Genomic DNA, 24,266 nt, shown 5'->3' on the forward strand with positions numbered 1-24,266 from the left:
TCTTCTCTTCCTCCCCAACATTGACATTTTGCCACGTTTTCATGAAAAACAAGGAGCATGGGAGCTGCTTGTACTGTTTCCCAGGGTCAGATCAAATGTGCATGTCTAACCTTATCGCACCAGGAGATTACTTCTGGTTAGATCACTTCCAAACTACAAACTTAATTAGTTCTGACTGGATCTCATGTCTCCAGTTTACAAAAATGTCAATACATTTCATCATTGTATTTGTCCTCGTTCACTGGTTTTTATTTAGTTATCGTTTTGTTTTTGTTTAAAAAATAACAAGACAAAAGGTCATTAAAGAAAAGTACGAAGTTACTGGGAGATTGTGTTAATGGAGACTGGATCCAGCTGCCTGTTTTTAAGGTCTGTAACACATCTGGACACGTGGATGGCTCCTCAAAAAAGATCCCAGGGTCATTCCACATGAAATCAATCAAATTTGGAAAATGTTTCAATCCAACTCCCTCAGAATCAGACATTTTTATTGTTTATATTTGTTATATTTGAGGAAGTTTCACCTTCATGCAATTTTTTTCCAAGTTATAGACCTTTGAAATGCACAGGCATGAGGATGGGGTTGACTTTTTCCCTATTAACTTTCAGGACTGCAAAATGCTGCTAAATCACTCCAAGTGTTTCAGTCTAAAGCCGCAGTTTTGTCTTTGTTCTTTTTGTCTTCGAACATCAGTGTCATGGGGATCTAACGCTCCAACAAATTAATTACCTGTGACCCACAGAAATATGCACTTATTCCCTGGATGTTTGATCTATTTTCTGATAATTCACTGGATAAAACTCCAAAAATGCTTTTTGGGTAAAACTCTCAAAGATCATATCACCATGTGGGATGGGCGGCTGCTCAAAACAAGTTACAACATACGAAATGTCTCAGACTTACTGACGATCTGATTCCAGGCTGATGTTCTAACCATGATTGCTTCTGTGTCAAATTAATTTTCTGTTGCTGTCATATTTTAACATCTGTGAATGTAGTTAACGGCTGTGAAACAACAATGGTGTTCACATCTTCTCTATGATAGTTTGTGATAGACATCACAATGATCAAAAATCGTGAGATCTTCAAGGTCTCAGAAGGGGTCATGTGAGCTGTGAATGCTGTCTTTGCAGTTTTTGCTTCATTGCATTGGTTGTGACAGTTTTCTTTGTGCAGAAGATGGTATGTCCCTTTTTATTCAGAAAATAATGGAAATTAAAAAACACAAAATGTAATTTTTTTATGTTGAACGTAAAAACGAGCAGAGGGAGTCAGGTGGGAGGTACTAATTGATTTTTCATGGAAACCCCAGTTACCACGACAGGTCTAGGAAATGAAAGATGTGCATATATTTAAGAAAGTGATTTTCTGAGTTCTAGAGTAACATCTGGAAACTCCAGGATTTTGTTCTATTTGGATTAGACTATCAACTGATATTTTTCTCTTTGTGGTGCAACTTGTCATATTTGCTCAATCCAGCCTGAGAGCTGAATTAAAGTAGTATTTTCTTCATTTTGTGATGAAGAATTTCATGTTTTTCATGTAGCTTTTTTCTTTTTTACATTATTGTGAAATTCAGCTAATTCAGGTTTTTTAGATATAGATTATATAAAAGTACTGCGAGAAAAAGGCCCGAAATTGGGTCGATGGACTATTTTTCAAAAAAGTGTATTTGAAATCTGAGGCTAAAATTTCACTCAGTCATCATATATGTGTGAACTTCATGTGCGAACCATAAAAATTTCCTGGAAATTGGAGATGATTGAGCAGAAAATGTTCTAAAGATCAGCTGAATTGAGATTGAATGACCTTGTTATCTTTATTCATACTAATTTGTTAATTTCTGCATTGTCACAGAGATCAACGAGTGCTTATCCCAGCCTTGTCTTAACGGAGGCACGTGTCGAAATAAGATCGGATCCTACCAGTGTGTGTGCGCCAGTGGCTTCAGCGGAAACCGCTGCCAGATAGGTAAGGATCAATCGAAAGCTTACACTTACAAATACGTTCACTTGGACCACCTGTACACAGGCACGTGTTTACTTATGTGTGCATCTTTATCGCCTTAAGACATAAACGAGTGCCTGTCGGAGCCGTGCATTAACAGAGGAACGTGTGAGGATCGGCCGGGCTCCTACCTACTAATACATTTTTATTTTCATAAGTGACTTCTGGTCGATGTTGTTGAAACCAGCTGATTATAACATCATCCAAAAAGCCTCTTTACCCTGTAAAAGGCTTTCTCTCTCCAATGGTAAATTGTTGTGAAGATAGCTGAATGCATTGTTAATAAATTCTGCCACACTGTAAAATGTCTGTGTGCAGAGCAGGACATGTGCGAGTCCAACCCCTGTCTGAATGGAGGCGTGTGTCGGGGTTACAGAAGAAACTATCTTTGCATGTGTAAAGACGGCTTCTTTGGGGATCAGTGCCAGATGTGTAAGTATGTTGTGCTGATGTTATGTGATGTTATGTATGATATCCAGTTTTTAATAACCCTGAGTTTACTGAGTTTAGCTAAAGTTAAGTACAGAAGAAGTTTATTGTACATATAAAAAGGGTGTGAGGTTGCTTCCTCGCACCTTATTCAACATGCCTTGAAACTATTATCTAAGCCTTTAAGGTGTTCGGTAGAGTGTTTTCTGAAGTCACAGATAAATTCCCATTGACTTCTATACAACTAGAAGTCTTTTTGCTGCCCTCTGCTGGACTTGGAAAAGAAAGCAGGTTTAAGGCCCCTCTTTTGGCTTCGCTTTGCAGATCCGGACACTACATCCATCTTTGATTTACTCCTGCATACTTATAATGCTTCATTTGCCTCACACACACTGTCATGCATTTTTTGGGATCTATTATATGCGAACTGGAGCACATAAAAATCTGTCATAGATAACCAAAACAGTGTAAATATGCTAAAAACAAGTAGACCCATTAGAAAAATATTTATGAATAAGATATAATAGATAAATGGATAACTGCACTCAGTTATTGTAGTTGCTAAATAGCTTGGTTGATTGATGGTTATTGATAAACAAGACTGAGAGGGGCTTGCACACTTCAAAGGTTGCTCACTGTTCCCGGGTGAATCCTGTTGCTGCATTAGTTTGTCTTTGTCGCCCACCAGTGGAGGACCCGTGTGTGTTAAAACCTTGTGGGAACCGTGGCCGCTGCTGGAGCGACAGGAGAGGAAACTACAACTGCATGTGTAAAGTGGGACTCACGGGCAAAGACTGCGAGAAAGGTCAGTCGACAGCCTCACCACTCAGCACGCTCAACACTCAGAGCACACTTAACATTCGGATTAGATATGTAAAGTTGCCACTGTCCCCAGACCTGCTGCCCCCGCCCGGCCTTCACGTGCTGCGTGTGGAGGAAAGCGAGGTGGAGCTGCGCTGGGATGAGCCGGAGCCCTCAAACAACCTGATCAGCATGTTTGCCGTCACCTATGCTCCCCTGGGTCAGAGCAACTCCAAAACAGACTACCTAGACAGGCAGAAGTCCACCCACGTGATGCGAGGCCTGATGCCCGGCCTGCTGTACAACATCTCCACCTTCTCCATCAAGCTGAAAACCAACAGCAGTGACACAAGCCAACCTGCCACAGCACTAATACGCACCAGTGAGCATGCTCTTTAATGCTCTGTAGTCTTAGTATAATCTCAGAAGCTGAGCAACCAACTAAGGCACACAGATAGATTATAGACCTTTGATGAATCAGAATACTTTATTAATCCCTTAGGAAATGATGTATGTTACAGTTGCTCCAAGACAGTAACAGTAACTGACTAAAATATTTAAATAATAAAATATGATGTCTCTCATCTACATCAGATATGATGACATTATAATGTTGCCTAGCAACCACCTACAGGGGGAAAAAAATCACAGACCAGAATAATACTGTACCATGAGCATGTGTTAGATGGTCAAAGATGTCATTTTGACACATTAAAAAAATGGATTGAACCGTTTTTAAACCTTTTTATAAAAATCCGAATTGGTCATAGAAATGTTCAGAATGTCGATGAAGGTGAGCTTTCTTTAAAAGAGGTGGGAACGCAGTGAGTTCAAAAGCAGGTGAAGAAAACCATTGAATAAGGAGCTGTTAATCATTATGAAATGTTGAGCCCAGCAATGTTTATGACTTTTTTGTGGGTAATAAAGTAGTAAAAGTAGTTCACCTGGAACCGGAAAGCATTTCTTTGTCTTTGAATGTTTCCCTGCAGGGCCCCAGCCGGCGGAGCAGTTGCAGGTGGTCAACGTGTCCTCCTCTCAGGTGTGGCTGCAGTGGCTGGTTCAGGCTGCCCGCCATGCAGCCGTCAGCAGGGTGCACGTGTCCTTGTTGCCTTCAGATGGGAGGGAGGGTCGCACTGCTGTTCTCAACACGAGCACTACTGAGTACACCTTCAGGTCAGGTGCAGCACTTTAAACCAAGCTTTTATTTTTACATGCTGCCGGGTCATTTGTGTCTACCAAATGTTGCTGCCGAGGTCCGCTTTAAATGTTTTGGTGTAATATCCCTTTCAGCCACTAGTGGGAGCCATTTCATCAAATTTACTAAGCTTTTAACAGGGTACCATGAAACAGATAAGTTGAGGTATGACTGATGCGGACTCTTTGTGAACCTTTCACAGCTCATTACAGCCGGGTCAGATGTACACTGTGGATGTGTTGACTCAGAGTGGAATCAGACCAGATGAGTTTCCCTCCATGAGCCACTCACCAGGACCTCTGTCATTCTGGACAAGTAGGTTACATCACTCAGCAGCGAATACAAGAGCTTATACAACAACTTTATGTTGTTATTTGTATTTATTTCCGCAATTATGAGAAAACATAAAAAGAAACCCAAAACGATCTTTCACCATTCTTACGCCTCAGCTGTAAAAGGCTAATGGGTTGCTGTTGTCACCCCACCTGGTGGACACTAAAGTAGGTCCCTCAGGTAACACAGACTCACTGATGGGCAGACCAATCATCAACAGTCCGTGTCCCCCCCCCCCCCCAAATTACTATTTTGAGCCAGGAAAAGCCTGGAAGTACTGAAGATGACGCTACATTATCTGATGGTCCCCTGTGAGCCATATTTAGAAAGGAAGGAAGAGCTGCCCTGTAAAAGGAAGAGACCTTCAAAAACACACTGGCTGCAGGAGGAATAGACAACTACTATTGGGGTGAGGGGAAAGAGAAAAAAGCAGGTGCGTGCAGCGAAAAAGGTAAAAAAACAGGAAGAAAAAGGAAAAAATTAAGGAAATGCATAATAAAATGGAAATTGAAAAAAGGAGAGTGGATAAGTGCCCAGTGCATCACGAGAAGTCTATAGTAGAATAACTGATCCCGCTCTAGCTCTAAGTTTTATCAAAAAGGTTTGAAGCCTAACCACAAGTATAATGTCATTGATCATATTTTATATACATTTTATGATATTTGAGACATTTCTATAGTCTCCAAAACTTTCTCCAGACAAGGCCTTGTACAGGCCAGAGCAAAAAAGCTACCTAATCATTTGAGGAAACTCAGCCAAGGAAAGAGATTATTTTAATCCATTTAATACAATCATTTGACCCTCTGGATGTGTTACCCTCAGGGCCTCTTCCCCCACAGAACCTCTCCCTCTCACACGTGACCCCAAACTCAGCCTTGATCACCTGGAGCCGCCACCCGAGACACGTCTCAGACGGCTTTGTGGTCAACGTGACCCGAGGGTTGAATACCAGGAGTCGCTTCTTGCCCAACGGGAGAGTGGGATCGTACACCCTCCGTGAGCTGACCCCAGGGCAGCACTACTACGTTGCCCTCACGTCGGTCAGAAACACGGGGCCGGAGCAGATCCACAGCGTGCCTCAGCACCTTGCCTTCACTACCTGTGAGCTGTGTGCAATCACCTGGATTTGTTTTTTTCCTTTCAAATTTGAAATCTGAATTTCCCGAATCCTGAAATGTTTTTTTTTCTTTCCATGTAGTGCCAATGCCGGTCAGACCGGGAAGGAGAGAAAGACCAGCAGGGACAAGACAAGATACCCCATCTCAGCCTCAGGACGTGGCAGGCACAGCAGAAGAAGAAAACTCAGAGGAACTACCCAGGTACATGTAGCATGTCAGTTACTATTATAACTGCTTTAAATATATAACAGTAGATCAACAGTTAATGCTAACCAGATAGCATTTTGTTAATCTGTGCTGCAGATACACAGAACTCATTGACAGGAGGGGAAAGATAACAGCAAAGTTCACTCACCTGCCTCGAAAACCCATCCGGCATCGAACTAGTAAGTATAAGCAACTATGTGAGTGTCACCCTATATTTTAAAATATTTGGATAATATGAACACTTAGCCATAAACCAGGAACAAAAATCAATGAAATATTTTGGAGTATTTTAAATTTTTACTCCTGAGTCACCTGAAAAACTCCCCCCGTTGCTAGGGGAGTTGTCCAGGCTATTCAGATTTTTTCTCAGTAAGTGCTGCTGTGTATTTTAATGGATTCATTCTACATTAGTAAGAACGCAGTTCTTTCTGTCAATTTTTTAGTTTTATGGGCATTTTAGTTGTTGAAAAAACCCCCAACCAAAATTAAATTTGAAAATCAGTACCTATATCAATAGACAGATGTCAGCAAATGAATTATTATGATAATTAAGACACAGTAATAACAGATTTTTTTTTTTAAAAAAAGAGAAAAACAATAGGATTGCGAAAGTGATTTATTAATTAATTTATTAATTAATGTATTATTTATTTATTAATTTGACACAAGTCAAATTAATTTAAAAAAAGGAATAAATACATATAACTTAAAAAACAACAACAAGGAGATGCCATAAACCCTAAGAAAAGAGTGGAAATATTTTTTTAGCAATAGACAATCAACTCGAAAAACTGATAAAAACTGGTAAAAAACAAACAAACTCCAAATTATAATATAATTAAAAATATATATAATAAAAGAATAATAAAATAATGAATAACAATGAATGGGATAAATGGCAGCAATTATTATTAATATTATTATTTCAGTCTTTTTTATTTACAAGTTTAGCAGTTTTAATCCTCTGCACATGCACCCATGATGCTGTAATACGTTTTAACCATTCTGTTAAATCAGTGGTTGTTTCAAGCTAAGGGACTGGTACGTAGAAACCTCCTCAAAATCTCAGTTAACACTTAAATTTCACCTTTCCGACTTTTAATTTGTTTTTTTCGTGATGATTCTAACAGGAAATGCTTTACCTTACAGAACCTGAGCCACCAGTTAGGTTAGAGAAGATGGAAGAAACAACAAACAAAATCAGCCTTGCGCTGGAGATCCGAGAAGAAGCTTTAAGAACAAAGCTTGGTAGGTGTTTTTTACACATCCTCTCATGTAAGCTGATCCCAGCGATGAGCCTCTTCTACACATGACACTCATGTTGTGTTGTGTGGGGGTAGAGCTGGAGGCTATCAACACATGCTATCAGCTGTGGATAATGTGGAAGAGTGAGCCTGAAACCTGAGCTGAGGATGTTAATGGCAGCTGTTGTCTCATAGAGTCGCCCCAGGACTGCCGCAGTCTGCCCTGCCAGAACGGAGGTACGTGTGTGAACGGAGGCGACACCTTCATCTGCGACTGCGCAGACGGGTTCAAGGGCAGGCAGTGTGAACTGTGTAAGTTTATGTTCAACTTCTCTACACGTTCAGGGTGGGATGAGTCAGCTGCTTTTTGGCAAATCCTGTAAAAGAACTAAAGCCTGTATATAAAAGATGGATGTAGCCACCCTGACATCACAGCTGGTTTTGAAAGCCTCAGTGTTAATAGTTACTGCTGCCATGTTCGTTTTTTGGAGTCAGAAGTGGCCATATTTGAATGAGAGGGTGCAAAGTTATCTTCAATGAATGTATGAAGCTACATTCATAAGTGGAGGTGGATTACACCAACTACTACTAACAAATTCCTAGAATTTCACTCAGCAAGCATGAGACTACACTAGCTGTGACACAGACTTATATTTTCTCAGATTATACCATTAAACTATAAACCTAACTGTAGAAAGATGATGATGCAAAAATGAAATCTTAACAACCAAAGAGTCAAATCTGCACTGGACTATACCCCATTTCAGTAGAGACCTGACGTACAATATACACCCAGTAGCGCCGCCCACTCTGAGAATAATTGACAATAATTAATAATTAAGTAAAAAAACAACTTATAGTTAGTAGTCCACCCTCTCCGCCAAATAATAACGTGACTTCAGTCTTCTAAAAAACAACACGGTAGTAGTCGAATAGCTAACAATAAAGTTTCACAATGCAGGGTGCAGAAACCAGGTGATGTCACAGTGGCAGCATCCATCTTTTCAATACAGTCTATTTGTGGTGCTAGAGACGATGTTTAGGGATCAGTGGAATACATGCTCGGGCAATCATGAATATCTTTGATGGAGAGGTAGGTGACAGTTCAGTGAAGGGTTGTTAGGTTCATCCTCTGGGGACCATGAGCATGTGCGAATGCTCACATCCCACCGTGTCTTTCAGCAACGCATGCTTGGATCGATACAAACCCTCCTCTACGTCACAGTATAAATAATGCCACTCTATCAGTGCAGCCTCTCAGGTTGTGAACATCGACTCATTTATGTTAGATTTGCATGCTGTCATGAAATGTCAACGTGAGAGCAGTGAGCTATGTATAGACCTTCATTATCTTAAAAGCAGGAGCCACAATCCACTGCGAATTGACCCCTCTGACATTTATGAATGGCTCTTACAGGTCAGAGGCACGATAAACAACACAAATACACCATCACTCGATTCGCACAGCACTGGCCTGTGTGCACTGAGCCACCTTCCTCACATTCTTTTGGGAGCTACTGTCAAATTTATAACTCAGTGTTTCTTATGGATGTTCAGGAGAGATCTGCACTTCTACACACTGTAGGCATCTTGGTTTAAGTTCGAATCTTTCCTGTGACAGAAAAATCGTACTCGTTTAGGGTTTCATTTAAAATGTTTACACTTAGAAACTACTTTGCAAATTGTAAGTAGTTCACAAGAGTCAGAAATTAGTTTTAATGGATTTAATACGCGATGGCTGACAAATTAAAGGACAAGGCAACTTTAAGTGTTTTAGTACCAGCAAAACTCAGGCTACTGAGTGCAACCAGCTTCATGAAGGAGGTTCAATATCCTTCTGTCTGGATTCACTTACCCTAACAGTCAGGATAAAACGAGTTACTCTGCCATCAGTCAACCTGTCCATGTTTGTGAGTGATTTGATGCTGTCAACCCTGCCTCTTTCCTTTTGTATGCATTCACTGGTAGATTGGGAAAGTCTTGATTAATTTATTGAGTTGATAACCACCCTCACTCACCCTTAACCTGATTGTTGCTGTTAGATTTGTGGAGACACATAAGGAGGGGATATCCATGCATGCTGACCTGGTTCGCAGTTCATCACAGGGCCAACACAGAGATAGATAGACAGTGTCAGAGCATATGAACTGGACAGGCAACCAACTTTTACAGCATTTGGCTCAAGTCACTTCAAGAGTCAGTCTTATGTGATTGATGAACCTATTTGCTGGGCCACTTTTACAGGCTACACAATAAATTTAAGGATAACTAAGCTACTTTAAATCGCATCATGAATCATGCATGGATGATATGCTCACAGAGAAATGTAGCCACGTTTAGAGAAGTGTAGAAATTAGATTGCAGAGGCAAAGCTGGAGATAATCAGGAGAGACGTTGTAGAAATGAATCAGTGAACCCAACGCAGAATATTTTGAACACATTGTCATTTGTTTTGCAGTTTTCAACTGAAGGCATGCTTTAAAACTACCCTATATGAACAAAAATACTGAGTCACCAGCACGTTAAAGCTACAGGAGCCGTAAAAACCCCATACCATGAAGCTCCCAGCATACAGTTTTTGTGCTGATGTTCATGCCAAAGGTTGTAGCCCAGTAGTTTTTGAGTTAGCAGAGAGTTGGTGACTTTTGCACACTATGCATCTCAGCATAGTGTGTAAGGTCTCAGATGCTGCTCTTTAGGTGGTCTGATACTGTGCTGCAATGAAATTTCAGCAAAAATGGACTAGCCCATCATTTTTTTCCACATTGATTCTTGGTTTAAACAAGTAGCTTAATTAGATTCTATCTTAATTCAAGGTTATTCATTACAATTTGGAATCACGTCGTATCTTATTCTAATTTTGACAGTCCACTTGAAACTTGAATGACTTATTTTAAATTATTTGTAATTTTTTAATTATAATTTCCTCCTACTTTGTTCTTCAGTTCTGTGTTTCTTTTTTAGCACTGGTTTTAAAAATGTGCTATACAAATCAACTGTAATAATATTATTTATTATTATATATTAATGATTGTTGGTTGTAAAAGGTATGACTGTTGTGGTTATTTCACAGTATAACTGTTTGTAGTAGAATATGCACATGCCTTTATTCGAAGCATTTGGAAATGACTAACGCTGACTGAACAGTATGTCTCAAAAAGGGAATAAACCTTATTACAATCAAGTCATGCACCTCCTCCTCCAAAGACAGAGTAGAAGAATATTTTATTTCACTTATATGTACATGCTGATGAATGTGTGTGTGAGGACACAGTCCACATACCCCACCTCCCCGCTGACTCTGCACCCAAACATCCAGCGTCAGATTGTTTAAACATTCCTTTCCTAAAGCCATCCATCAGCCGCAGAGAAGCTCTGCTCCTAAACCATCCCGCAGACTTTTCCTTTGCTGATAAAGCACTCAGACCTCATGTTGTTTAACTTTAACCTCTGTTTTTGCAGCGTGCCAGCGAGTGCCACACCCGTGTACCCGCCTGTACTCTGAAACCAAGAGCGTGCCCGTCTGGGAGGGTGGTGTGTGCCATTACCTGTAAGTCACGTCAAACATACGTCTGCCAATCTGGGCTTGAATTAAATGTTTAAGTGTGGCCTAATGGATCCAATAAAAGTGCCTGCATTCTCTTTCGTAGGTATAAAAGGACATATAAAGTGCAGCAGGATGTGTGTTATCGAGAGATTTGTGAACCGACGCCTTCCAAGAAGAGTCAGAGTGAGTTAAACAATCTGTCTGCGCAATATTTGTAAGACGATAAACAAATGCAATGCTGTTCACAGACTAACTTTAACTGTCTTAACAGCCAGAAGAACAAACACACAACAATAAAGGTTTGTGATTTTTTTTTCAGCCCTTTTTATGAACTGCTATTGTAGAGGATCACAAGATTTTCAGCACTTACCCTCAAAATGAGACTTTTCTTTTCTCTCTCTCTCTCTAGAGCACTTGGAGCCTGAAGAAAGGACTGTCATCACTGTCATGTGAAAAACCTCCTTACTTCAATTTTGGTGTTTATAATCTACTTGAAGTAACTGATTATGGTCATTTTTTGTGCTGAAAAACCCTGTCAGAGCCCACTGTAACATTTCACAAACAAACCATCAACCATCTGAATATGAGGCTGCATCCCAAGAGTTGCCTTTGTAGCTCGCGGTAGCACGATCAGTCAGATGAAAAACGTCCCGCATCACGTATCATTTGCAGTGTTTGCTGACTGAGTTTCATACAACCACATATGGTATGCAAATATGAATCCTAGGCAGTCAACTGCACTGCATCAGAGACCTTATATACCTCATTTCAACGTCCAATGCTGACACATTCGGAGAGGTTTACGTTTGTGATTCAGCTGCAGGTTTGTCCCTCAGGGAAGTAAAGGCAGAGTCTTTTCCTTACATCAGTCCCATCATCTCCTTACGAAGACAGCAGGAAATGTGTACTTTCACCCTTAAACTGATCTCGTCCTCTGACAATGATGCACAGCGTTTTCTGTGTAGAATATGTTCCTCTGTGTCTCAGCAGGCGTCGCTGCTCACTAATCTGTAAATAGTGTTTATAGGCCATTTTGTAGGTGAATATTTTAATAATAAAAATGTTAAAATGATTCCTGTTGTGTGTGTGTTGCAGTTCTTGCCATCATTTGTCACACTGTGTTGAATCTATCGTGTTTTGACAGCATCAAAAACTATACTAAAAGTATTTTATTAACAGATTAAAGGAGAGCGGTTGTACTCATTTTTAGCGCCATTATACTGTTTTTGGAATCTATTACAGTAGCTTAGCACAATTTAGCATTAGTTCATGGCTCACAATAATCCTTATCTTAAACTGGGTCTTGGTGCAGTGCCTCAGTTCGCCCTCTGTCTGAAACAAGCTGGTTTGGCTCATGTCTTTTAATGTGTTGCCCCTCATAAATGGTTTGAATAGCAAGTAAGTGGAGTTGTGTGCCACAGATGACCATATTAGGGATATCCTGTTTCACTGATAGGCATCATGCAAAGCCAGAGTAGGAAAAAATGTCCATAGGCTATGTGCAAAAGATAGATGTGACCACCTTGGCATCTATATTTTGAAGACTCAGATTTGTAGGCATGACTATATTTGTGTTCGTCTGTTTGTTTTGTGCTTTTTTAGAGCTATAAATTACCATATTTAGAGATTGCTAAGCTATCAGCTAACACTGACAACTTAGTTTATTAGTACTTTTGTGTGGTGCTAATAAAGTGGCATTTATAAATTGTATAGCGGCTCACAGAAATGGAGATATTTTCTGATTAATGCCAAACCAACATCCAAATAAATATCGTGGAATTTCACTCTTTAAACACAGACCGCTTGGATGGTGTGCACTTTACAGCAAGCCAGATGAATGCATTAAAACTGCTACAAAATACACCAACAGCTCAAACATGGTTAAGTGCTACAGTTTAATGACACTGCTTGGTAAAGGTGAAGCCTAAGAGACCGACCAGTAATTATCCGCTTGTTATAAAGGAGGAAATTAACTACAGAGCTCAAAATCTTTACCAGGCTGTAAAAGTATTGTTTATATAGCTGAAATTGGCTATTTTAACATGAGAATCTGCGGAAACTGACTCACTTTTGGAGCCAGCCTTTAAGAATCTGAGCAACTGCAGTTTTTGGTTCACTAACTCTGCAATCTGAAGCTTGAGTTTTGGGCTCCCAACCTCACTCCCTGGCTACTTTTAATATGAGCATCCACCTGTGTTACAGTATAAGTTTGACAGAAAATAAGGAAAAGCAGAATAGGCTCATTTTAAGAAGAGAAAACACCCACAACTTTGTTTACTCTGTTAATGGAGACTTTTTTTTTAAAAGTTTACTACTGAACGTCACTGCTCTTCTCTTTGTTCCTGTGTGTGTCTGGTTTATTGAGTTACTGAAGCATGCAAAAGTGGGCGGAGATGCAAAATTAAAGACTCCAAATCCAAACTTTAGCTTTAATCATTAAATTAGGCCAATTTGGGACATACTTCATGAAAGAAAACAGAGCATGGGCATGCCTTGGGTTTTGTTAATCAATCACCCCAGTCAGAAAGGAGACTGCTCTATCAGAACATCACCACATAACAAAAGCTTCCTCGCTGCTGTAATTTGTCTGCCTAACGCCCTGTAGTCATGAGTCTCTAGCTCTGCCAAAGTGACTCTTCTAAGCCTCAGGCTATATACAGACAGGGGTCAAATTAAAGGCAAATGTAAACTAAATAAAGAAGAAAAAAAAGATGACGAAGGGCCACTGATCGATGAGAAAATAATATGAATCATATTTACCAGAATTCAAACCAGCTGGAGGCAGATGAAATATTAATTTGCCATATTAGACCCACTTGTTTACTGCCTTAAAGAAAAGCCTCACACCAGAGCCACTGGGGTATTGTTTATATTACAGTGGAACAGCTGATAAGGACACTGCAGTGAGTGTCACAACAACTGGATGTTCTCAAGTAAAGGACATGCCCTCCATGCCAAAAGTCCAAAGCTGAACAGACAGTGAAGCAAGAAATTTCAAAGAAAGCTTCCACTTAAAACGGAGAAGCTGTGCCATCCAGATCCTTTAAGGATTTTGAAAAACTTCTTGACGACCTTAAGTTGTTTCATCAGTATATCTATGAACTGTTATACAGAACATGTAAACAACAAAGTTGTTTCTCCGTTTCACATCTGCTGGACTCAGAGACCAGTGTTGCTAATCTAGGAAACCTTGTTTCAGTGAAAATGAGCTATCTTGTGTTGGGTTATATGACTGGAAAGAGGTGTTGTTGGTGCTCTGATAATGTTTAATCATAATCATTGATCTCATGAGATCAAATATGTGAATTTCTTTGTGAACTTAAACCTAAAAGATAATGTCATTCCTTTATTAAACAATTATTTTTTTCAGTTTTTCTCCTAAATATATCCGTTTTTAATATTTTTGTTCCTTTTTTCTTTTATTTCCCTTTTATTTCCTAGTAGATTTATTTTTAAACTGCCATTTTTTAATAAAAGAATTTAAAATTTGTCTTGTAAATATTTCCCTCACAATTTATTTAATTTTAAAAAAATAAATATGTCTGGGGGTTTTTTAATCACACGATTTGAACTTTTTCCTTTTCAGTTTGACTTTTCATAAATATTACATTTTGTCTCATAAAATTTCCATTTTTCTTATAAATTTAAATAATTTATATCAATCTGGAACCTTTTGCCATACTTTTTTTTTTTTTTAGCTTTTGTCATTATAGCTTTTTCTTATGCGTTTTTTGTAATTTGCAATCCTTTTCTTTTAAATTTAACTGGTTTTTTTTTTGTAAATTTCCAACCTAAATCACCAACCCAACAAAAAATAACCTTTTTTTAAAGTCTAACATGCCATCTAGATAAAGTCGGTCTTTTTTCCACTTTATGCATTCTTTATATCTTTATTTGAGGCATGCGTATCTTTTAATGTAGAAATTATAATAATATAAATAAATAAATGACATTAACTTGTTGTTTCCTTATTGTCCGCTGGCTGTAATATTTCCGACGGCACGTGAAGGCAGCAGAAGCCAGAGCGCTGCGCGCCCCCGTTGCCCCCCTTCCTGCCCGGAGTGAAAACTGAGAGGAAAAAGCGTCGGGAGCAGAGACCATGGAGGGGGAAAGCTGGATGTATTAGCTAGTTTGCTGCTTAGGGCACTTTTTACTCTTCTTTCGCTTCTACCCACAGAAATCAAAGCGTCTCAATGTGGAGATATCCGGTGTGTATTTTACGTTGCTCGTAAATCTCCTGAACAGTCAAACAATCAACTGCGAGTCGGACCGCGGACGGTTAGCACAGCCTGACTGAAAGTTAGCCCGCTCCGGCTAACTTAGCCCGCTCCAGCTACCACGAAAGGACAAAAAAAACCCTAAAAACGCGATAGTGAGTAAGAGTGTCGGGGCTTGAAGTAACTCGTAATGTTGCCTCCCGGGATTAATTTCAGATACGGATGAGAAAGAAATTCTCTGGGAACAGCGAGAACAACAGCGAGCCAGACAACCACCGTCGTTATGCTGGGGTTGATCCGCGGCTCCGACAGCCCGTCCGAGTCCCGAGTGTGGCCGCACTCGGTGCTCTGGAGGCTGGGGGGCTTCTTCTTCCTGCTGCTGCTGGAAGGGGCCGGCTGCCTGGCCAGCCCGGGCAGCCCCGTAGGCGTCAACAACAACAACAACAACAACCCCGGAGTCAACATCTACATGAGTGTGGAGGAGGTGAAGAAGCTCCTGGGTAAGGAGGCCTGCATAGTAATCCAGCTGTGTTCAAACTTTGCAATCTGTCCACTTGTCTGTCCACTTCATGTGTTTGTGTGCCCCTCACATCTGTAAATTTAGCTTTAAAACTTGGACGAACTCCACCGAACTGTTACAGCTAATTGTGCAGGTACATTATATCAATGATTTACAGCTGTGATTCTTTTCTATTTTTTTCTAGTGTTTCCTCTGTATTTGTAAAAGTAAAAAAAATTCTCATAAATTCTTACTTTTTATCTGGCAAATTTTTGAGTTTTCTCTTCTAATTGTGTTCGTTTTTCATAAAATAATATTTGTTCTTGAAAAATTGCCCCCTTTCCCGTATATTTCACTGTTTTTGTCTTTTGAAATTGCCCTTTTAATCCTAAATTTGCCAGTTTTTGTCCATTTGATTCGTCAATTAGTTTGTGGGGGTAAATGTTTCAGTTTTTCTAGTGAATTTTCTTTTTTTGGGGGGGGGGTTTCCCCCAAAAAATTCTCTCGTGAATCAGACGTTTTCTACGGAAGCGTAGAGCTGCCACCCAGGCAAAAGAAAAATACAAGTGTATCACGTTATAAGGTGAAAGGTTTATTGTTCTAACAAGATACTTTTCCTGTTTGTACAATATACTATCATGTTTGTACAATATACTTTTCACGTTTGAACAACATAATATCACGTTATTACAATATACATAATTATCACGTTCGTACAATATAATATTTATATTGTACGAACGTGATCCTATATTGTACGAACGTGATCCTATATTGTACGAACGTGATCCTATATTGTACGAACGTGATCCTATATTGTACGAACGTGATAATTATGTATATTGTAATAACGTGATATTATGTTGTTCAAACGTGAAAAGTATATTGTACAAACATGATAGTATATTGTACAAACAGGAAAAGTATCTTGTTAGAACAATAAACCTTTCACGTTATAACGTGATACAATTGTATTTTTCTTTTGCCTGGGTGGCAGCTCTACGCTTCCGTAGTTTTCTTTTACTTTTCTCCTTTTTTTTTAATGTCCTATTTTTGCACATTTGTCTAATGAATTTATCCGTTTATCTAGGAAATATAGGAGTTTAAAAATATTTTAAGTTTATCACTTATGTTCTTGTAAATTGGCAAGTTTTGTCTTAATTTAAGACTTTCTTTTAAAGATTTTTTTGTCTAATTATTTTGTTCTATTTGGTAAATTTGCAAGTTATTTCTTGAATATTTATTTAAATTGTCCTCGTGAATTTATTAGTTGACTGCCAGTGTCACTGATGAGGCATCAGTACTGTACATGTACGGGTCAAAGTAACCTTTACATGTTTCTGATATGTTGTGATATAATTGGTCGTCGTTTTTGTTGTTGTTGTTGTGGTTGGTCAGTTTATAAGGTTGTGTCTCATGATTGTTATGATGTTGCTGATTAGGATTAAATGTACAGTGGCATTAGAACATCAGCAGAATAATCAGAAGTGCTGGTTGTCATCTCATGACTGTGCTGCTGTTGGTGCAAGCCATCAGTGTTATGTTGGTCTAACACTGTCTGAATGTTTAAAATCTTAGTGACAAGGTGAAGCCAGCCTGTGAATCGGTCCTAAGTTGTTAATGGAGGGTTTGCTTTAGAAGTGTTGAACGTGCACTTTGAAACCAGCCATTTACCATGTGCACAGGCTAATGAAGGGGTAGAAGTGTTTGTATGTAATGTCCCCGTGGAGGGAGTAATCTCGTGTTGCAGCTCCTGCTAACTGACGTCTTCCTTTCGATAAACGAGTCATCTTATAGTGGCATCAGCAGAATTATGTTGTTTCTGTTGGGGAATCTTTTGGGAAGTACCTCCAGCTGCATCCAGCTTTTTTAACAGGACCGTGTGCTGGTAAACCTCCCTGTGTATGGGCCTAATTTATAGCAGGGACTTTTGGGATGTGGTGTTAAATCATTTGTTTGAGAATGACCGGCACTGTTGTTTGATTAGTTATTGAACAAGTGTTTTTTTTTTGTTTTTTTTGTGAGGTTACGTGTATTTACCGCATCACCAGGGATTAGCAGATTTAAAAACAAAAAAAATTACAATACCCTTGAGATATTTAAGGAAGTTAAATAGGATTTGATGGGGAAAATACCCATTTAGTTTTCTTTTTCCATAGTTTTTGAGCCCTTAAGTCTTCAAGTACAGGAGATGTCACATGAGTCACATGAAGTCGTCAGGGCTGTTCTTCTACATCACTATGTGAATGTCTCCTGTACTTTGAATCTACAGGGGCTCCGAAAGGGTGAAGTAGTAATGTAAATTAAAAAAAAAAAAATTGTAATTTTTAACCTTGATGTACTTGGAGGCTTTGTAACACATGAATTCAAATATTCACTAGAAAAAGTTGCATTTCCTGTGAAAATGCAGTGTGAATGCCTTGTAGTGTAATCTGAAAACAGCAGAAGAAGGAGAACCTGTTGAAAAAACACTGTGTAGAAGCTGAACTCTTTGCTGAAAATGGCTCTATTTGAAAGGGCAGTGTTAAGAAAGCAGATTACATGCAAGCAGGGAAGATGTGCGGCAACTGTCACATGTAGGATTCGAACCATTGCCACCGGATCTCACGGCGGCTGCTCATTCCACTGAGCCAAACCAGTTCTGGTCTCAAGCAGAAGAAGCTAAATTGTGCTGAAAATGGGTGAAAATGCTGAATGTTCAGCAAAAAACAGACAAAGAACCTGAAAATTGTCCTGAAAAGAGGTGAATCAGCAGAACCCGGCCTGTCTGCTCTAAGAACGGTTGCTCCATCTCACTGAGCTAAAACATGGCTCAGCTCAGCAAGCTAAACTGGTGATCACACTGATAATGTTGTCCCATTCAGCAAAATGGCCCAAAAAATCGCATAAAAAGCTTAATATCTGAAAAAGTATAGAAGTTATGAGCACCAAAAGATACAGCACGCTTCAGCAGAAAGAGCAGAACAGTTTAAAGTTTGAAAATCGGCTGAAAACTGGGGGACTAGTTAACCAGCAAAGGTCAGAGCAACTAGAATAATAATAACTAGAAAAAGTTGCATTTCCTGCGAAAATGCAGTGTGAATGCCTCATATTGGAATCTGCTGAAAACAACTGAAAAAGCAGAATTATCTGCTGAAAAGAGGTGTAGAAGCGGAAGTGCTTGCTGAAGATGGCTGTATGTGAAAGGGTACACTGAAGAGTGTCAAGAAAGCAGAGCGGAGGCAAGCGGGAAGATGTGTGGAAACCGTCACACGTAGGATTCGAACCTTTGCCAGCGGGTTGAGGCATTCACACATTAATATCATGGTAAAAGTTTCTGTGTGTAAATTTAATATCCTAAACTTAATGTCCAAAAAATATTTGCTGATTTTGAGGGTCAGGGACTTTTTCCAGATTTAATTTTATATGGAGTGACTGTGCCGTGTATAATTGCAGGAAATGTAACGAGAATTTCCTAAATTTTCAAAGAAAGGACTGTAGTCTCCCTGCCAAAATTATGCCCCCACCATTTCCCAAATTGAGCCCTTGTGTCCTCATGCCACATGCATTCAGTATTTCATTGCCTGCAGCCTTGACTTGTTAACTGCCCCGGCACCAATGTACCACCCTTTGTGCTTTCTCTCTCCTCTCTGACTGGTGTTGGATCGTTGGCTGACTCTGTCCCTTTGGGTTCCCCTTGTTCTCCATCACGTTACAGTTAATCTTCTGCTGCCAGACCAGGGCCTCTCTTGTGGTTTGCCTGAAACCTCATCTGGTTGTACGGCGAAATCTCTTAATGTTTGACAACTATGTCTGCGGCGCTAAAAGTATGTGTGGACAGAATCTTCCATGATGCAGCAGTAACTGCAGGAATTAAACTTGCTTGAGAGTTGAGTTGCCCGGTGTCAGCATCGTAATGTAGACAGCCTGCCGGAGAGTCTGACTGCAGTTTACTTTTGGTTTTAATCAGGTCTCTGTATTTTGTAAGATGTCAAACACATTTATGAAAGCAGATTTATAACATGCATCTACAAAAAAATTTAATTTCATAGGTCATAGTGGGGATAATTCAGTTTCTGCAGTTTTTTAAGACTTCGAATAATTCTATCAGGCATTGTCAGCACTAAGTTGCACTATGCTGTGTCTAAATGTGACATAGTAAAAGTGCAGGTTAATGTGTCTTCAATAGGTTAGTTTGACTCTGAACTGACATTGAAACATAAGTCACAAACCAGCTGATGAGCAACTGTCATTTTATGCAAGGTACAGTAAGTTCATGTGTTTTATTATTCATTGCTGAATCAGTGCTGTCCCCTTATTCACTATAAGAATGCTTTGAGAGCAAGCTGTTGCATAAATAAGACTATCTACAACAATCAGGTTGAGTGGAAACAATGCAGCTTTTACATTTTAGTTAACACCATATGGAAACACCTTTGAAACCCCCAAAGTGGGGGTATTCAGAAGTGCACTTTACCAGCCTTGTGTGCAGGAACATGTCCGTGACTTCAGCTAGAGGGGGCTTTAATCTCCTAAAATAGTTTTCACTACCACAACAGGAAAAGCTTTTATTTAATATAAAGTAAAGCTCTGAGCCTGAGGTATGTGCTTGGCCATGTAATTAATGTGTTATTCACACAGCCACTCTGTGTACAGTTACACTGTTAACTGGCCTGTGAGTCAACACATAAGACTCTTTTCTTGGGAATCTTTGGGACAGATCAGAGTAGGAAAAGCAGGTGTAAGTAATGAAATTGGCTGGCCTGTTTTTCAGCATTGTTGCAGGTTGTTGCATTATTTCAACAAACAGAGGGCAACTCATTAAGTTTCAGGAACACTTTGAGTTGTATAGAAATCTATGGGAAAATAGACTCTTGCTTCATGACATCAGTAAACACATTCCTGGTGAGTTTATTGCCTAATTGGCTAGCTTCAAGTCTTGCTTGTGGGAAGGCTGCTTGGTATTTGTGGCCATTGAACCAAGCAAACTGTTGGCAAAGGGAACAGAATTTAGAATTTTTTTTGGGAAACCCTGCATTTAACATCACTTAGGCAGGTAAATGATCAAGGATCTAGTTGTGTCATCTGCATAACAGCTGACACAAGTTATCAACATTCAACTTCACACTCTGCTTCTGAATATGTTTCTATTGCGGGTCTGTCTTAGTCGCAAATGTAGGTGACACATTTGCATTTACATTACGAGATTGTTGCGGTACAGAGCCATGTATTAAATGAAGCTTCAAAGCAAAGAATTTGTGTCAGATTTTTATCACTGAATTATTCAACGTACTCAATGAATCATTGCTGCCCTAAAGTTGACCTTGAAGGGCTTGGCTAATGTAAACCATATTTTAATGTTATGTTAACATGACCCCAGTCTACACCCCCCAACAAAGTATTATCAGAATTTATTCAAAGTTTTTCGAGCTATCAGCAGCAAACACTACCAAAATCATTAACTTTTTGGTAACGGTAATAAAAGTGGACCAAATGTAGAGCCTTGAGGAACACCGCAATTAAAAATGGAGAGCAGAGGAGCTATATTATATATATAACCACAGAAAAGTTTCCATTAGAGAGGCGAAGGTGGAGAGTAGAGCTCAGCATTGTAGATTGTGTAGGAGAATAGTGTTTGACTATGTCAGAGGCAGCATTGAAAAAGCATTGAGAAGTTGTTGTTATAATAATAAAATGTAATATAACCATTTAATGTAGTGTTGGAGTGGTGTGTGCGCTCATAGCTGATGGACTGTCTGTTTTATTCTGATAACTCTACCAAACAGTCTGACTCTCAGGGGGCTGGTAAAGAACCGGAAAACTCTCTGCATGGATGACAGACGGGCAGCATCCCTGATTGATTTTGCATATGATAAATGAGTAGAGAACTGTCTGCCTCAAGAATCCACATGCATTCCTACCCTCAGCTCCCATATCAGCTCTTTCTCCAGGCCCACATCCTTGGTCTGAATTGTGTTGCAGCTGTGCAGGTCAGATTAAATTACTGAAGCAGTGCTCGAGCCCCAGGATCAGTTTAAAAGATGAGCCAACTCTTTTTACAAAACGTTACACTCCTCCTGATATGAAGGAGCGCAATGAACTTCCATGAAGGTTGAACCCATAGTTTGTTAATCACATCTGTAAGAAATTACATTTAAGTAGGGAAAGAGTTGGGTCAGTTAAGTAACAACAGATCTTATTCAGAGGAAGAGGAAAGAGGGGAGTGTCTGTTAATCAAGTTATTCTGTTGTCCATAAAACATCAAAAACCGAAACAGGCCATCACTTTCTTACATCAAATATAAGGATGGGAATCAAGAAATAGTTCCATTTGGAATTCTAAGCTAAACATTTATACTTTAAGGCAAAACTTTACTGCTAAAACTTTAACTCACCACCACTTACCAAATGTGAATGTTTACTATAACAGTCTGTTAGATCTTCCATTTTAGAGGCTTTTCAGAAACCTCTTAAAACCACCGTGACCGTTATTGTTCGTTTGGTTTTCACACAGACGCTGCATCACATTGGCCACCTTGGACTGCATTCATGCGGCCCGTGACCCGAGCTGTGACACTGGTTTTACAGGCCTCAATGGCTTTCTTTGTGTCTTTCTCTCTTTCCTGTCATGTTGACCATCCATGCGATTATTTAAAACATGAAGCAAAAATAAGTTTTCTGCACATTCATTTACTGTCACCTATAATAACAACCTCACTGAGCCTATTTTTCCAGGGTACGATCCCCAGTGGGTTAAATCTGTAACACAGAAGATTTTTCTTGGTGGAAAAGCTGCATACAAGATCCTTGTTGTCTAATCTTTGCTCTGTATTAGTGCAATGCTTTTCCAGAGCTCTACAAGTCAAGCAAAACCTTTGCTTCCTCAGACCCCAGCTAAAAATTAGAATTGTGCAGACAAAATGAGCCGTTTTCCTATTAAAATTGTTTTGAAATACTTTTGGGTAAAATGAAATATCGTGATAGAATATGGGTGAAATGCGCATGCACAGTGCCTTTGTTTTCATTCACACATGGCGGAAAAAGCATGGTGGCGACGGAGAATGAGAAGGGTGAAAGCGGATTGTTGAATGAAACGGATGAACCAGAATTGGTTTGTAAAAATAGTGCAACTTCACTGGTGTGGAACTGGTTTGGCTTTCGTCCATCAGATACACACCAAAGCACAATTTTTGGTCGAGCATGCAAGCGGGCCGTTGTTATTACTGTGTTTTTCGGAAAAATACGGCACACTTAAAATCTATCCTTTGATTTTCGGAAAAATCGACAGTGCCCCTCATATCCTGGTGTGCCTTATGTATGAATTCTGGTTGTGCTTACTGACCTCGAACCGATTTTATGTGGTACCCTGCTCAAAAATCTGTCAAAAATGTTTGAGTACGACTTTGCTAAACTACGAAGCCACACCGCTTGATGGATTGTCGGAGCATTACGGCTACCGTAGTCAGGAGCCTCGCGGAGTGATATGTACTGTGCTTCAACATAATATTATCGTATTGTGTGTGTATAACCTCTTTTTAAGTTTTGTGGATATTATACATGGTTACGCTCAGGATATGTCGGCCAATTTCCACTGGAAATGCCTTTTGGTTAAACTGTCAGCAAGGAATTTGCATTTGCAATGTTAAATTTTTATATAGCTTTAATGCACTTAAAAAAAAAAAACAGCTGCTTGTTTAAGTGAAAATACATTGATGGTTTTTTTTTGCACTAATAAAGTTGTGGAGTTTTGTCTTGCGTCAGTTATATCGTTATCGCATATTTTCAAATCTATATTGTGATAAATATTTTTGGCCATATTGCCCTGCCCTACTTTTGGGAATGGGAATTACGTTTAATGCATCTAAATTTGTTGAGAGACTGAGTCAGTTTCATAAAGGAAATCCAACAGAAAGCATCATAGTGCTACCAGAATAGTTTTATTATTAATAATAGATTGCATTTATGTAGCGCTTTTCGAGACCCTCAAAGCACTTTACAATTCCACTATTCATTCACTCTCACATTCACACACTGGTAGAGGCAAGCTACAGTTGTAGCCACTGACTGACAGAAGCGAGGCTTGCACCATCGGCCCCTCTGGCCAACACCAGTAGGCGGTAGGTGAAGTGTCTTCTTGCCCAAGGACACAACGACCAAGACAGACAGAGCAGGGGATCGAACCGGTTACAAGATGAGCTTCCCAACCCCCTGAACCACGGTCGTCCTTAAAGGGCCCTTAATAACTACTACTAATAACTACAATATAAATATATCTAATGGCGGAAAAAAAAAGATTTTTAAAGACAAACAAGTGAAATAATGTTTGACATTCTAAGATGTATGAATTATGTTTATTATTGAAACACGTGATATCATAGTTTGGCTGCTCGATAACGCAAGGCAATTTACAACTACATCGTGTATTACATGACTGTATTATTTTGGACATGTTGAATTACTGCTTTGCTGGTAGGTTCACTCTCTGCTGTAGCATGTACAGCACATACACGAACAGCATAAACATCTTAAGGATTCAAAAATCTTAATAAAACTGAAGATGTCTATGATGGGCTGATCAGGCAAGTCTGTGTTATCTTACTTAGTGTTCAATGCAATATATTTTACTTTATAACTTCTTTATTCGTCAGCTTTATCGCTGGTGGGAGGAGCTGGAAAAAATGCTTTTCTTC

The 24,266-nt window shown here is 39.4% G+C and overlaps 2 protein-coding genes across 4 annotated transcripts in view; both read left to right on the plus strand.

The window, feature by feature from the left end:
• The window catches only part of sned1 (sushi, nidogen and EGF-like domains 1), a 31,073-nt gene extending 19,155 nt beyond the window's left edge, over positions 1-11,918 (plus strand). Inside the window, exons 16-30 of one of the 2 annotated variants that reach the window (XM_080877525.1) lie at positions 1,859-1,972; positions 2,327-2,440; positions 3,126-3,242; positions 3,333-3,620; positions 4,228-4,411; positions 4,636-4,748; positions 5,589-5,867; positions 5,965-6,085; positions 6,188-6,270; positions 7,241-7,339; positions 7,531-7,647; positions 10,798-10,885; positions 10,986-11,065; positions 11,154-11,181; positions 11,292-11,918. In XM_080877525.1, the coding sequence (XP_080733651.1) occupies positions 1,859-1,972; positions 2,327-2,440; positions 3,126-3,242; positions 3,333-3,620; positions 4,228-4,411; positions 4,636-4,748; positions 5,589-5,867; positions 5,965-6,085; positions 6,188-6,270; positions 7,241-7,339; positions 7,531-7,647; positions 10,798-10,885; positions 10,986-11,065; positions 11,154-11,179 (1,823 nt within the window). In that variant the 3' untranslated portion in view covers positions 11,180-11,181; positions 11,292-11,918. Of the gene's footprint in view, positions 1-1,858; positions 1,973-2,326; positions 2,441-3,125; positions 3,243-3,332; positions 3,621-4,227; positions 4,412-4,635; positions 4,749-5,588; positions 5,868-5,964; positions 6,086-6,187; positions 6,271-7,240; positions 7,340-7,530; positions 7,648-10,797; positions 10,886-10,985; positions 11,066-11,153; positions 11,182-11,291 lie in introns of those variants that run through there. The other variant, XR_013971009.1, reaches the window with a different exon arrangement.
• A 3,008-nt stretch (positions 11,919-14,926) lies between these two features.
• ryk (receptor like tyrosine kinase) overlaps positions 14,927-24,266 on the plus strand; it is a 54,724-nt gene continuing 45,384 nt past the window's right edge. For both annotated transcript variants that reach the window (XM_080877561.1, XM_080877562.1), the window contains exon 1: positions 14,927-15,599. In XM_080877561.1, coding sequence (XP_080733687.1) covers positions 15,383-15,599 — 217 coding nt within the window. In that variant the 5' untranslated portion in view covers positions 14,927-15,382. The remainder of the gene's footprint in view (positions 15,600-24,266) is intronic.

Source organism: Rhamphochromis sp. 'chilingali' (genome assembly GCF_963969265.1).
Source record: "Rhamphochromis sp. 'chilingali' genome assembly, chromosome: 3".
In the NCBI taxonomy this organism is placed as follows: Eukaryota; Metazoa; Chordata; class Actinopteri; order Cichliformes; family Cichlidae; genus Rhamphochromis; species Rhamphochromis sp. 'chilingali'.